General features: G+C 46.6%; 1 protein-coding gene across 3 annotated transcripts in view; it reads right to left on the bottom strand.

The window, feature by feature from the left end:
- Positions 1–223: 223 nt before the first annotated feature.
- Positions 224–15,437, bottom strand: part of FRS2 (fibroblast growth factor receptor substrate 2) — a 94,699-nt gene continuing 79,485 nt past the window's right edge. For all 3 annotated transcript variants that reach the window (XM_065558783.1, XM_065558802.1, XM_024109093.3), the window contains 2 exons: positions 7,435–7,598; positions 224–5,035 (listed from right to left, as the gene is read on the bottom strand). In XM_065558783.1, the coding sequence (XP_065414855.1) occupies positions 4,085–5,035; positions 7,435–7,598 (1,115 nt within the window). In that variant the 3' untranslated portion in view covers positions 224–4,084. The remainder of the gene's footprint in view (positions 5,036–7,434; positions 7,599–15,437) is intronic.

The following is a 15,437-nucleotide window of genomic DNA, read 5'->3' as shown; positions in this document are numbered from 1 at the left end:
TGCCATATACTGAATACATAATCAGTACATGAGTACATTTTATTTATTTTTTAATTTAGACACTTCACTGAGGAGAAACCAAAAGAACATTATAAAGCCAATCAAAATTTTCAGAATTGGTTATTTTAAAATGTATTTGATAGAATCACTGGAAAAAAACTTTCACAAAATATAATTCTGGACCTCTTAAGTATGCAGTATCAATTTCGGAAGGAAATACTTATTTTTCTTTGTGTAACCAGTGGATTAAATTCCCACTTTAACTGCATTTTCAATGCAACATTAACAATGGAGTCTTGGACAGTGCCTCCTAATATTATTTTATATACTGCAAATAAAAAAAAAAACACACCGCACCTTTTACTAGTCATGGCATCGGGTGGAGTGATTTCTAGCTTAAAGGCTTTACACATTGGAGGATTAGTAGTGTGGAATATGTCATGTGCCTGAAAGGCAGGGGCCAGCTGCACACTGTGGACAAACAACAGAATTAAAAGAAATTTTGCCACTTTTTGTGGGCATTGGTTAGGCAATCTTCACATATTAGGCCAGTTATTTTCCAATAAACTGTTACATATTTGTTGCATCTTGCTCTGTACATCTGCGGGTCCAAAATAAATATGCTTAAAAATACAGTTGAGAAATTTCAGCTAAAAACTGAACCCCAGATCTGCAGATAGTGAATCTAACACCAGAACTTTAAAGAGACTAAGATACAACCGAGTCTCTAAGGGTAAAGTGCAACTACTTCATGGGAAAATTAAATAAAAACAATGCCATAGATGAATTGAGTAGTTTCTATCTCTTTCCTGCTTAATCAAGGGAGGGGGAGATAGCTCAGTGGTTTGAGCATTGGCCTGCTAAACCCAGGGTTGTGAGTTCAATCCTTGAGGGGGCCACTTAGGGATCTTGAGGGGGCAAAATCAGTACTTGGTCCTGCTAGTGAAGGCAGGAGGCTGGACTCAATGACCTTTCAGGGTCCCTTCCAGTTCTATGAGATAGGTATAACTCCATATATTTAGTACCTGCTTAGAGAAATGGAAAATATGTGGGGGAAGGGATCAGCCTGAACCTAACCACCATCATTACCATTAATGCTAAAATGCACTCTGTATGCTAGAGACACACTTCCCTTTAGGTGCAGCATGATGTATTTTTGCATTTATCATATGAAAAGTATTACCAACACCAAGCATTCAAAAATCATGAATCAGGGGGAAAAAAAAAAAATCACAAGATTGGATTTGGCTTCTTTTTAGATGCCTTCTGGTTTTGATCCTTTAGGGATCACATTTTCAAGATTTTCTCCCCAAGGGCAAGAAATTTAGCTTTATTTGGGCAGGGAGGGAAGGGAAGAGAAAAAAAGGAAAAAAGTGAGATTTTGTAGTATTCACATGACTCCAGGATCTACGGCTTTAAGAAAAACAAATACTCATAAAATTGTAAGAGTTAGCAACAACGTTATTCTGAATGGTCTATGGTAGGTGTTGGATAGGAAGGATGATCTAGTGGATCTGGACTAAAACTCAGGAGAGCTGGGTTGAATTCCTGGCTCAACCACAGACTTTCTATGTGACCTTCAGCAAGTCGTGTATAGTTTACTTGGGCCTCAGTTCCCCCATCCATAAACTGGGGACAGTACTTCCTTACTCTACAGGAGTGTCGGAGGATAAAATACATTAATAATTGAGACACTCCGATATTATGGTGATGAGGGCCATATAAGTTTCTAGATAAGCTAGCTGGTGAGTTAAGTGTTCTAGCCTTTTAACTGCTTGAAATGTGCGCTGAAATCTTGTCTTAGTTTACAAATTAGCGAGAGTTTGTTGGTCTGATTCTAGTTCCTAGCCCACCTTCACACATCCACCACACAGTTTGCAACAACTGGTAATAACACTTCAAGACAGACCCAGGATTAGTATATGCATGATGTGTTGCAAATCACGACAGAGGTGCAATGTCAGGGAGAAGCAAGGGACACTTATAGCACCATGCATCTGCACTACCTCTGGTTCTAGTGAATGCTACTAGTCCCTCACCTTTTCGAGCACCTAAATCACAAAAAAAAAAAAAAAATGTATACAAGTGGCACAGACTAATAGTGAAATGATTATGGAAAAGTTTTCAGTGAAGTTTTCTTACAATTGTCCCAACTAAGACTCCTGTTCCCTTACTACTGTGAAGTGTACTGATTGTGCGCCTGGATGCATTTCGGTATTATAAAGAACACTGGAAATCCTTCAGGATAAAAAGGCCTGACCTATATAAATGAGCCTGCCATTATCTCACTGGTGTGAACAGGAAAAATGTATTTCAGCTATCACTCTTCCTACTATTTATGTGGCTGAAGACAAAAGGAAAATTTAATAGGAAAACAGGAACACCCTCCACACAATTCAAAGGACTGGAAATAGTGTTATGTTTTAAATGAAAGCTCAATTTAAATATTACATGAGGACCCTAAACATTTTTGAGATACCCCCAAACACTCCCCCCCCCCCCCCCCGGTTTCTTACATGTGATTTTTCTCACCCACAGCTCGAGGATTATTATACATCACACCAGTTCACATAACAGTCAGTTCCTTTGAAATCACAGGCTCAAGCTTAATCTGTTTTCTTTCCGGTCCTGCACTGCACCTGCAATACTGATATCAATTCTATTAATGTTCACTATAGAACAAGGGGCTGTCAAGGGCATACCTGGCATGTTCAGCAGATGCATTCTGCCTGGATGTACCGTAACATCGATTAGCAGTTAAGCCATTAGAGTAACTGAGTTAACTAGCTGAAAAGGGAAAATATGTATGCCCATAGATATTACCTTCAAAAAATTCTCAACATATTGTAAGTAACTAATTCTCTCTAAATCCAAGTACATCATCTACAGATCCACAGTTAGAATTTAAGATTTGTCACACTGAACTACCAAACGCAATATCTTGCCTCCCATGGTGACTTATATTTGATGCTTCAGAGGAAGACAAAAATGCATAATATGCCTTTCCACTTGTGCAATGCTGTATGCTGCTGGACACTAACACTTTTGGGATGTTTCTGTCAGACATAAAAACTAAATCAATAAAACACTGGACAAAGGCAACCCTATTCAGTAAAAAAGCTCCTACTGGATTTTTTCTTTGACAATGTGCAGACTGAATAGGAGCAACACACAAAAATCCTAAACAATAATTAAAGTTATGCACAAAAACTTGACTGTTCTTAACCTACAGATATTACAGAATAGGTCAAAGAAGACATTGCACACATGAAGATGGAAAGGTAAGCAGAACTGTGAAATTAAAGAACACCTTAAAATCACAGATACAACCAACCTGTGTATTCCTTTAGAAAACTCAGATTAAAATTCTGTAAAACTGTTCAGGTATTATCACTTGGAAATCTTTTCTAGGGGAAATGACTTATGGCTTATTTCAGACCCAACTCCAGCTCTGACCAAGTGAACTTGATGTAACCCCTCAATGTTACAGAAATTAAAAAAACCTTCAAGAATCTGAAGCTTGTCCAGATGACTTCAAAAAATGAACCGACACATATACGAGGAAGCTTGGTGTTTATATCCCTTCACATGAGCCAAAATATATCAGATAAGTCAAACTGATTGAATAATGAATTACTCACACCTCTCATATTGGAGGAGGCCACATGAATGAAGAGAGTGAAGGTACAAATATCAACCTTGCAAGATTAGGGCTATCAGCTAGTAATGCACATCAAGAGGCTTTATAAAATGTTATAAATGCCATTAATGACTATAGGCACATGGCCAGAATATTGGTAACTTCAGAACTGTCAGTCACTCCAACTCTAACCAAGTAAAGAGGCACTGTGAAAAGTGGCAATGCTTCTACACAGCAATTACTATTACTGTAGAATAAAATGGTGTCATTTAATGAGTACCTGCTCTACATTATTTCCCTTTTGTTAGACAAGCACATGAAGTATTCAGAAAAAAGTCTATTACTCTATAAAAGGCGTTAGTGTTAAGAAATGCAAATGAAGTATTTGCATCTTCAATTTTATAAACTTCACAAAAGGTGCAAATGATTTAACGCTTCCCGGGCTCACATAGGAAGGTCAGTACTGTTATGTCTAGTTTTTCTAGACGTACCATCATCTCGTGGCAGTGCTTTCTGCAAACTTGACATAGCAGCAGTTCTTTCAATGTCTATCACAGCATACAGCTCTGTGCGCCTGGTTGGAGTTTGTGGAAGTGGAGTGGTAGGAGTTTTTGGAGTCTGAGGGTTGTCGGAGTCACTGCCACCTTCCAAGTCAACCTGTATATAATTGAGCTGCCTGTGTTCTAAACTTGGACGTCTAATATCAAAGTTAAAGACTGTTGGTGTACAGTCCCGACGTCGTGTAAATTCTACTTTATGAGCACTTGCTGGCACAGTTACATTCTCTGTATTTACGTAATTATGCATTGGATCTAGGTTATTGTGGTAGCCATTCAGAGATGGGGTCTTTGGTCCTAAATTGTCATCTTCATCTCTACTTAGCTTGCGGGCTTCCCAAACAGGAGGCAAAGATGGCAAGTTTTCATAGTTTAACAATGCAGTTCTCCTTTGAGCAGAGTTGTTAATATTCTGGGTATCTGAGGTACTTGTTGATGTCAGACGACCTCTCCTGACTCCTGAGGCACTAGGGATTGATAACCTATTTAGATTTTCATACACTAGTTTATTACCAGAAGGTGTTTCTTTACGTTCATCACTGTCGTACCCAGTGTCCCATTCAGAGTTGTTTGTACTGCTGCCACTAACTTGGTCTCTCCCAAGTTGCTCCAGTTGCTCTCTTTCCATTAATTGTCTTTGAACAGGTGTTGGTCCTAAAACAAATTTGACTCCTTCAGGCTCCAGAAGAACCTGAGCATCTCGGTCATCAGTGCAATTCTGTTCTTCTGTTGTCTTGTTTGTTTCAACATTAGAAAGCCTTAATTCCAGCGGTACATGCACACTTGATCTATTTTTTTTTTCCTCTTGTACACCAGTAGTGTTGACATAGGTGTGCACCTGTAGAGGACAAATTCAAACATTAGTTGCACTTTTTCTTAATCTCCTTAGTCCTTCCCTTCCCCTCCCCTGAAAGACTTGCAATCTTTTTGCCTGACTGTCTGAAGAGTGAAGGAAACTGTTTTCGGGGGACAGAGTTTTGTGGTAAAAGTCCAGCCTATTGGGTTGTGTTGAGCGTGGAGCTTTGCCAGAGGTTTGCTACTCATCTCATTTTTGCAATGTTGTTTTAAATAATGTCAAAGGTGCCCAGACTAGCCAATGAGAATCTTTTTCTACTATTAAATGTAATAATAAGCTCAATTCTACCCTATGTCTGAGCTCTGCTGAGGCTACAGCTCCCTGATCCAGTGCCAAGCTAGCCCCAACATTGGTCAGAACAGCTTTGGGGCTGCTCTGACTAAAGCCACTGGTATACTTGGAGGGTCAGGGTAGCAGATCTCCACCTTACACACACACACACACACACACACACACACACGCGCGCGCGCGCCAGGGGACTGTGGTGCAGGAGTTGCCTTTGCTACGTTTACATGAGCAGAGATCCCCTCTGCAAGGGAAATTTCTCTGCTGGCCACTTAAAGCCTGAATCCAACCGGTGAACTGAATGGTGGAAAAACGCTGGATCATACCAGAGACTCTGTCCCATAGTAAAGTGACAGCTCTTCCACCAAAGAGCATATAGTTTATTAATTAATTGTCAAATTATAAAACTGTTTCAGGAATAAAGATGGAAGAGGTCAGACTGGTATGTTAAATTGTACATTTACAGAATTAAAAAAGTGTTGACCAGGGTGTTGGTAGCAGATGCACTTTGGGTGAGTTAAAAGCGCACCACTAGCTTCACACTTTATCCCTTCAGTGCTTTCATCCCCTAATACCACTCCTGGATCTGGAAACTTGGAGGGCAAAGGTACTGCTTGAGAACAACTCCCTTCTATGCTCCACACTGTACCAGATCTCTGCCAGGATTTGCCTGCTGAGTGTGTGTAGGGCACCCTAGTAGATGGTGACAACTATTACTTTTCTGGGTTGCCTCACACATCAACAGTCACGTGTGTCTTAATTTTTCAAGTTATTTGCTTCTATCAAAGAGCATTGCTGAGAATCAAATACAAAGATGTAATTTCTCCCACACCACTTACTCAGTGACGTGCTCAAAAAGCCACAGTGAGGCACTCAGCTTCTCTCCCACTCCAGTTGCTTCCAACCCGTTCTCCCTCCCTCACCTAATTCATTCTCCTTCGAACACTCCAACCATTTGTTCTCTCCTCTTCCTTCCCTGCATGTGCTCACTTGACTCATCGTCATCTATCTTCCTCTCTGACTTTTGGCTCTGCCTCTTTTTCTCCGCCCAGTCTCATCATCATCCTCAGTGACTTTTCCATGCTGACTCCCCATATGACTCTTACCCACATATCTTCTTGTCCTTACTACACCAAAATATGTTTTCCTGGTACTTTGGCTCATTTTCCTTTCAGCATCTGCTTCTTATCACATTAAGATTGTCCTGGGGCAGGAAATGTCATACATGTGTGCACAGTATTGATCACAAAGGTACTTAGGTTCATGATTGGGAACAATACAAATAAATGCATAATAATGTGTATTTTAAATCAAGTAGCTAAGAAAACAAAAAGTTGTTCCTTCGCCAGATACACACCATATACATCATCATCAAGGCTACGGTTTTGTCACAGGGGTTGCGGAAGTCACGGAATCCATGACTTCCAAAGATCCCTGTGACTTCAGCCCTGGCGGCAGGGAGCTGTGAGGTACCCCCGCCACCTGAGGCGGTGGGCCCCCAAGCTCTCAGACGCCATGGGCAGGAGGGGTACCCTGCAGCTCCCAGCTGCAGCCGTGGCAGGGCAGAAGGACCCCCGCAGCTTCCTGCAGCTGGGGAGGGGGCAGGGGGACCCCCGCAGTTCCCTGAGGCGGGGGAGGAGGGATTCTCGCAGCTTCCCTACACCGCTGGTGGCAGGGGGACCCTGGAGCTCTGAGCCCCCATGAGTGCTGGGACCCCAGAACTCCCAGCCACCCTGCAGCTGCCCCGGTCCCTTCCCATTTTATCATGGATATTTTTAGTAAGAGTCAGGGACAGGTCATGGGCTTCCATGAATTTTTCTTTATTGCCAGTGACCTGTCCCTGACTTTTACTAAAAATACCCATGACAAAATCTTAGCTTTAATCATCATCCTAAAATGGTACCACATGCAAACATTCTATAGCAATACAACATACTATGCAGATACGCACAGCCAAGATCAGAAAAAAACCCATGTTTTTCCATCATGGAAATAGAGCTAGGAAAATATGTGCAAATACAAATCTACAGGATCAGTACAAGAACAGCAGAATTAATACTGAACCCAAAATATGTGAAAATAAAGACTATGCTTACTTGTTCCTCTGCTACAAGCAATGGATGCGTTGACTCTTCACCTACTGAAGGAAGCCGTGCACTTCCTACAGAGGGATGCCTGCTGGAAGGATGTGATGAAGCATCTCCAAAGGAGGGATATCTGGGATACCCATTAGGTAAACTTTGTGCACCAAAACCAGGAGCTAATTCAATTTAAGAAAAGATGCATTAAAAAAAATATTTAAAGTGACCCCTTATGTATCATTCAGCTGCTTTCTTTTGTCTTTGGAAAGTGCACTGTACATTGTGCGCAATATCAAAATAAATATATTTAACAAATCCCAAATGCTCACAGGTATGTGCCTAAAAAAAAAAAAAAAAAAAAATCTAGATTGGACCGCCTCAATATTTAACTGACAAACCATGTGCCAAAAATTTTAATCCCTTCAGGAAAATATGAAAAGCAACTACCACTGAGTAACAAAGTGGAACTGGCATCAACATTCATTTTCTTAAGTTCAGCCTTCTTAAGCTGTATTGTTTGCATGCATAAACAAGAAAACAGTATGGGAATGTATATTAGATATAAATACAATTGAAAAATTAATTTGTTTTTTCGTAATTGCATTGCATTGTTTGTCAGTATACTTAGGATACAGAATGACAGCAATGATTGAATAAAATAAATGAGTTTGCAAGAAAGGCCAAGATAAATATACAATGGGAAAATAAGTTAGTTTCATTGGTTACAAGTATTTCATCAGAAAAATTGCTAAGCCAATGGATTTTCTGGACAATTTCAGTTTTTCTTCACACACTAACAAATTTTAATGCAATTTTCCAGTTAACTATATAAGATTGTCACAAGAGATATTCCTGTAATGTCACTAGTCACAAGAGTGTCTACTTTTGAGAACTTAATTCCACCACTTTTCAAATTCACAGTTTTACAACTCTAGTTTATCATCTGAAGTGAATGTATAGGCAACACTGAAACAAGAAGTTTACATTTTTAGATCTACATGGAGAATGAACCATAACCCTCTGACAGAACTTAGTTCTTATCAAACTTCTTTTCAATATTGCTAATATGAAGCTGTCTCCTTAAGGAAAAGAAAATTACTTGCCTGTAATTCTACTTTCTTAAAGCATCATCACCACAAGATCCTCACTGTTAGATCTCAAGCCTCCAGCCTGAGATTGGCCAGAACTCCCAAAAACAGAGTTTTGGAGGGCTTCACACACACCCTCCCCACAACAGCAGAAGAAACAGTCCAACCCTGCAGCGCAAAAGGTACAACTTAACTGCCAATTCCCCCCCTTTTTTTGTGAAAGGCTGGAACATGACCAATACCAACATATCCTTAAATCTGCAGGGATAAAGGGTGAGTGCGTATAAAAAACACCTCCAGCAGACAATGTTATTTTTGTATATAAATACGCACAAATACACAATCACCACAAGGCAGAGCACACCTCTTCATAGGAGAACTCCCAGATTCTGAAAGAAGATGCATAGGTGAGTGAGAATCATGTAAGATGTAGAAAGAATTTTCTCTTCTTTAAAGATACCATCATTATGGGATTCTCACTCTTGGTGAGTATGTAGCTTAAGGGATGTGATGTTCCAAAATAAAACAAAAGGCACTGCATCGGGCAGTGATTAACATGTACCTCAGGCAAGATGCAAAGCAGCTTTTTTTTTCTTTAGTAAAAGAGAGGATGAGTCACCTCCTACTAACCAAGAAGCATCAATGCAGAGGGATTTGAGGAGGAGTGCTCAATAAGCAAGAATTATCCACAAATATACCCAGATAAAGATATCCTGAGAAACAAAACTCATAGGGGTGGGAGAGTTTGGGCTCCCCTACTATGAAATATGTTCTGTAGACATGAGAGATGGAAGCTGACTGCAAGCCATGATGCAGATATCTATGACCACAACATCTGTGAGATAAAGGTCTTCCAAAAAAGCCAGAATTCAAGCCATTTGTTCAGCTATACATACCATGCCCTCAGAACTACATCCTGTCAAAAACAAGTGTCAGAGGAGAGCTCAATTTGGGATGGAACAAGGTCACAGGCGGGGAAGGGAGGAAAAGGAAACTGGGAGATAAGTGACCTGGTTAATCTGAAATTCAGAAGATACTTTAGACATATTTAGGGTGTGGCCATAACAAAAAGGACAGTTACCTGTTCCATAACTGGCATTCTTTGAGATGTGTTGCTCCTATCTATCTATTCCACAGTAGGTGTGCGTGCTCGCCACGTGCACCAGTGCTGGAAGTTTTTCCCTTAGCAGTACTCGTAGTGGGGGAGCACAGCTGCGACCCCTGGAGTGGCGCCTCTATATCGCGCTATAAGGGGAGCTGTGCACTCCCCCCACCCTCAGTTCCTTCTTACCAGACCACTCCGACAGAGGGGAAGGAGGGCGGGGTGTGGAATAGACAGGAGCAACACATCTCGAAGAACGCCAGTTACGGAACAGGTAACTGTCCTTTCTTCTTCGAGTGATTGCTCCTGTGTATTCCACAGTAGGTGACTCCAAGCTAAATCTGATGGAGGTGGGTAGGAGTTCAAAGGTTATCGGGACGGAGTACCGCCCTACCAAACCCGGCATCATCCCATGCTTGGGAGACGATCTCATAGTGCAAGGAAAAGGTGTGGACAGAGGACCACGTGGCAGCCCTACAGATGTCCTAGATAGGGACATGGGCTACATAGACAGCTGACGAGGCCTGCGCTCTCGTAGAATGCGCCTTTACGATAGGCGGCGGGGGAACCCCTGCCAAGTCGTAACACGTGCGTATGCACGAGGTGATCCAGCGGGAAAGGCGCTGGGTGGAGGCTGGTTGCCCTCTCATACGCTCAGCCAATGCCACAAAAAGCTGCGAGGATTTCCTGAATGGCCTGGTACAGTCCAGCTAAAAGGCAAGCGCCCTACGCACGTCTAGCGTGTGTAGGCGGCGCTCCTCGTTAGAAGAATGGGGCTTAGGACAGAGTACCAGTAAGAAAATGTCCTGTTCCATATGGAAGGCGGAGACCACCTTGGGAAGAAACGCAGGGTGTGGGCAAAGCTGGACCGTATCCCTATGGAAGGCCGTATACGGGGGTTCCGAGATTAAGGCCCTAAGCTCTGAGACCTGATGGGCTGAGGTGATAGCCACCAAGAATGCTACTTTCCAGGACAGGTGGGACCAGGAACACGTGGCCAAGGGTTCAAAGTGAGGGCCCATGAGGTGGGATAGCACTAGGTTCAGATCCCATTGCGGGACCAGGGCCCTGGCATACCGAAATGTACAATCTAGTCCTTTTAAAAAGTGGGAGATCATCTAATGGGAAAACACTGAGTGACCCTGCAAAGGAGGGTGAAAGGCGGAAATGGCCGCTAAATGTACCCTGATGGAGGCCGAAGCTAGACCTTGGGTCCTAAGGGACAGGAGGTAATCTAGAATAAGTTGGAGGGATGCAGATGATGGGGAGGTGCCCTGCTCCCTTGCCCACCTAGAAAACCTAAACCATTTGGCAAGGTAGGTCGGTCATGTAGACAGCTTTCTGCTCTCCAGCAGAATTCGTCTGACATCCTCTGAACACCTTCCCTCCTCCTGGTTTAACCATGGAGCAACCATGCTGTCAAGTGAAGTGCGGCTAGGCTGGGATGGAGAAGGCATCCCCTCTCCTGGGAGAGGAGATCCGGGTGGAGTGGCAGCCTCCACGGGCCGCTAACAGTTGCGGGAGGGTCCCATACCAATGCTGGTGGGCCCAATCCGGGGCTATGAAGATGACCCTCGACCTGTCTGCCTTTACTTTCTGCAGGACCTTACCTATCAGTGCAAACGTTGGAAAGTCAGAACAGTTGGTCTGACCACAGTAGGAGGAATGTGTCCGAGATCGTCCCCCTTTCTGCCCCTGCCCTGGAGCAGAACTGGGGGCAGAGACGATTCTGGACAGTAGCAAAGAGATCTACCTGGGGAGCTCCCCACTCTCGGAAGAGTTACTGGGCGACCTCCCAGTGGAGTGACCACTCGTATTGGTGGGAGAAAACCCTGCTGAAGTGATCGGCTCCCGTATTGCGCGTGCCGGGTAGGTGAAAAGCCCTTGGAGAGATGTCGTGGGCTATACAAAATTCCCATAGGTCCAGGGCTTCCTGGCACAAGGCCGAGGAGCGCGTGCCCCCTTGCCTGTTGATGTAATACATCGCGGTCGTATTGTCTGTGAGGACTCTGGCCATCTTTCCCCGAAGGTGCAGGCTGAACGCTATGCACGCCAGGCACACCGCCCTGAGTTCCCTGATGTTTATGTGCAGGGACAATTCCGAGGTCGACCATCTGCCCTGGGTTTGGAAGTTGACCATCTGCCCTGGGTTTGGAAGTTCCCCACATGGGCTCTCCACCCCAGGTCCGAGGCGTCCGAAACTAGATCTAGTGAGGGAGGGGTATCTCAGAAGGGGATCCCTTGTAACATATTGCCCAGGAGGGACCACCATTGCAGGTCAGCCACTACGTTGGGAGGTACTGTGACAATCTTGTCCAGGCCGTCACTGGCCTGGGAATATTGGGAGGCCAGCCAGAGTTGGAGGGGCCTCATTCTGAGCCTGGCATGACGCACCACGGAGGTGCAGGCTGCCATGTGGCCCAGGAGTTGAAGGCACACCTTTGCCATCGTCACGGGGAAGGACATGACCGAGGCTATGAGACTTTTGAGTGTCTCAAACCTGTCCCTGGGAATAGAGGCCGTGGCCACCACCAAGTCCAGCTGCGCTCCTATGCTGAACCGGCACTAACGTGGACTTGTCCTTGTTTACCACTAGGCCTAGACTCTCGCAAGTGGCCAGCAGGAATTCCATCTGGGCCTGCACCTGGGACCAAGACTTGCCTTTGAGCAGCCAGTCGTCCAGGCAGGGGAAAATTTGCAGCCTGTTCCTCCTGAGGTAGGCTGCCACTACCGCCATGCATTTGGTAGAAACCCTGGGGTCCATGGAGAGGCCAAAGGGAAGGACCGTAAACTGGTAGTGATCCCGCCCTACCAGGAAGCGGAGGAAGCGCCTGTGATCCTCGAAAATATGGATGTGGAAATAGGCATCCTGGAGGTCCAGAGCTGCGAACCAATCCCCCGGGTCTAGGGATGGAATAATAGAGGCCAGGGAAACCATGCGGAACTTGTAACGAACCATAAACTGATTGAGGCTCTGCAGGTCGAGGATGGGTCTGAGCCCACCTTTTGCCTTTGGAATCAGGAAATACCGGGAGTAGAAACCCCTGCCCTGGAATTCCCGAGGCACCTTCTCCACTGCGCCCACAGTGAGGAGGCGCGTCACCTCCTGGTCTAGAAGGAGGGCGGTCGCGGGGCCGAGCGGGACTGGTGCAGGGACCTACGTCTCTGCTCCCTCGGCCTCTTAGGTGGAGGCTCACATCTGCCCCTACTTGGAGGAGCTGAGGTCTGTGGCCTGGGTTTGTCCTTAGCTGGTGGAACATATAGGCCCAGAGTTTGAGGGTGGTGCGGGAGTCCTTCATCCCGTGTAGACGGGTGTTTGTCTGATCTGCAAACAGGGCCTTCCCGTCGAAAGGCAAGTTCTGCATGAGGGACTGGGACTCCACGGACAGCCCTGACAGCGAGAGCCACAACGCCCTGCACATGGCAACAGCGGAGGCCATCGAACGGGCTGCTGTATCCGCCGCGTCCGAAGCTGCTTGGAGGGCCACTTTCACCACCACCGCACCTTCGTCGACCAGAACTCTGAACTCCTTCTTATCCTTTTCCTGAAGAAGAGGTTCGAACTTTCGCAGGGACCCCCACAAGTTAAAATCATAGCGGCTCAGGAGGACTTGATGATTAGCCACCCTGAGCTGGAAGCTTGCCGATGAATAAACCTTCCTGCCAAAGATATCCAGTCTTCTGGCGTCTTTATCTTTGGGGGTGGGAGCGGGTTGGCCATGTCTCTCATGCTGGTTTACCAACTCCACCACCAGAGAGTTGGGTACCGGGTGAGAGTACAAATATTTGTGCCCCTTTGCTGGCACAAAGTACTTTCTCTCTGCTTTTTTTGAAATAGGCGCCAAGGACACCGGGGTTTGCCAAAGCAATGTGCAGATATTGGCCACCCCTTGGTGGAGAGGTAGGGCCACATGGCCCGGTGCCGAGGAGGACAAGACGTTGAACAACATGTCTGACGGCTCCTCCATCTCTTCAGCCTGGAGCTGGAGATTGGAGGCGACCCGCCTAAGGAGCTCCTGGTGAGCCTTAAAATCTTCCTGTAAGGCGGGTGGTGGCACCACAATGAATTTCTCCGGTGCCAGTGAAGGGACCGGATCTGCTCCCAGGGCATCGGGTGGTACCGGTGGTTCAACCCCCGAATCCGAGCCTGGGTGCGGTGCCGCTGCCTTGGTGCCAGCTGACTTCTCCCGGTGTCGAGGCGGGGACGTTGAATGCACCTATGATGCCCTGGCCATCAAACGGGGTCTCGCCGGTGCCGGCGGTTGGGGCCAAGGTGCCCACTGACACCATTGCCCTTGCCAGGTTGCCCCTTGCCAGTGCCCCACTTGGGGACCTAGCGGAGCCGCTTGATCATGCAGGGTGGCGTGCCCCGGGGATGGGTGGCGGGGTGCTGAGGCCGACGTCACTGAAGAGCGCACAGTGCCAAACGAGCGACGGGAGCGTCCATGGCCCTGTCGGTGCAGGCCTCGAGATTTTGATCTCAACGAGGAAGACCTGTACCCATCAGAGGTACTGCTTCCAGAGTCACCACGGCGACCGTGGCTACGATGGCTAGGTGCCGGTGCCGGCCGAAGGGTGCTTTGCAAACGACGCCTGTCGGAGCGATCACTTGAGTCTGAGCGTCGGTGCCGATGGCGTCGAGACTTGCTCCTATAACTCCTGTAGGAAGAGGAGTGTCGATGCCTGCTGCCTCGGTGCCTGCGACCCCTCCTGGTAGCGGAGGACCCTTGGGACTCCCTCTCAGGCGAGTCGGCCAATGGCGTGGGCGTCTGACGCGGGCTACGAGATGGCCCTGCAGAACGGGTAGGCAGCTCATCCTCGGAGCGGGGGCTATGCCGAACCTGAGAGGGTCGATGAGCTCCTAGGGGCGGCTTCCCTCTGGAGTGAGGGCCCATCTCGGGCGGCACACTCGGCACTGGAAGGGCGAGGATATCATGCGTTGCCTGCACTGCCTCTGGCATTGACGGTATCCTCCCCGCAGGGGAGGCACGCGCGGACGGGACCGGACTACTCCACTCAGCACGAGTCAGAGGTCTGGGTCCCCAGGGGGATTGTGGGCTGCCCAACTCAGGTGCAGCCTCACCCCTGTCCTTTTCTCGGCGCCACTGAGTCTTCCCTTGCTTCTTAGCGGGGGAGCGGTACTGACTAACTGATGGGGCATCACTGGGCACCGACAACGCACCTGGCGCCGGATAGCGTCAGCATGCCAGTGCCGAGGTCAATGCCGACTCCATTAGTAAGGCCCAGAGATGGATAGCTCATTCGCGTTTCATTCTTGGTTTGAACGACCTGCAGATTTTACAATGCTCACTTACATGAGTCTCGCCCAGACAGTGAAGACACTGAGTGTGTGGATCGCTTCTGGGCATAGAACTGTGACAGGAGTCACACGACATGAAGCCTGGGGCACGGGGCATGCCCCGAGCCAGGCAACTAACTAGAAATTTGGACTACTAAGAAGAGTTGTACTATTAAGGCTTGCAATGCTGCAGCCGAGCTGGAGCACTAAGTTCCGACTACCTTCACTGGCGGCAAGAAGGAACTGAGGGTGGGGGGAGTGCACAGCTCCCCTTATAGCGCGATATGGAGGCGCCACTCCAGGGGTCGCAGCGGTGCTCCCCCACTACGGGTACCGCTAAGGGAAAAACTTCCGGCACCGGTGCACGTGGCGAGCACGCACACCTACTGTGGAATACACAGGAGCAATCACTCAAAGAAGAACTTAAAAAAAAAAAAAAAAAAAACACACTAAAGGGATGATCTGCCATTAAATATCCCAGTTTTTCAACCCTTTGAGTAGAAGCGAGAGCCACCAAAAAAAGCTATTT

This window comes from Chrysemys picta, chromosome 1, assembly GCF_011386835.1.
Source record: "Chrysemys picta bellii isolate R12L10 chromosome 1, ASM1138683v2, whole genome shotgun sequence".
Taxonomy (NCBI): domain Eukaryota; kingdom Metazoa; phylum Chordata; order Testudines; family Emydidae; genus Chrysemys; species Chrysemys picta.
Note: the sequence above shows the minus strand (reverse complement) of the source record. Positions and strands in the feature narration are given on the sequence as shown.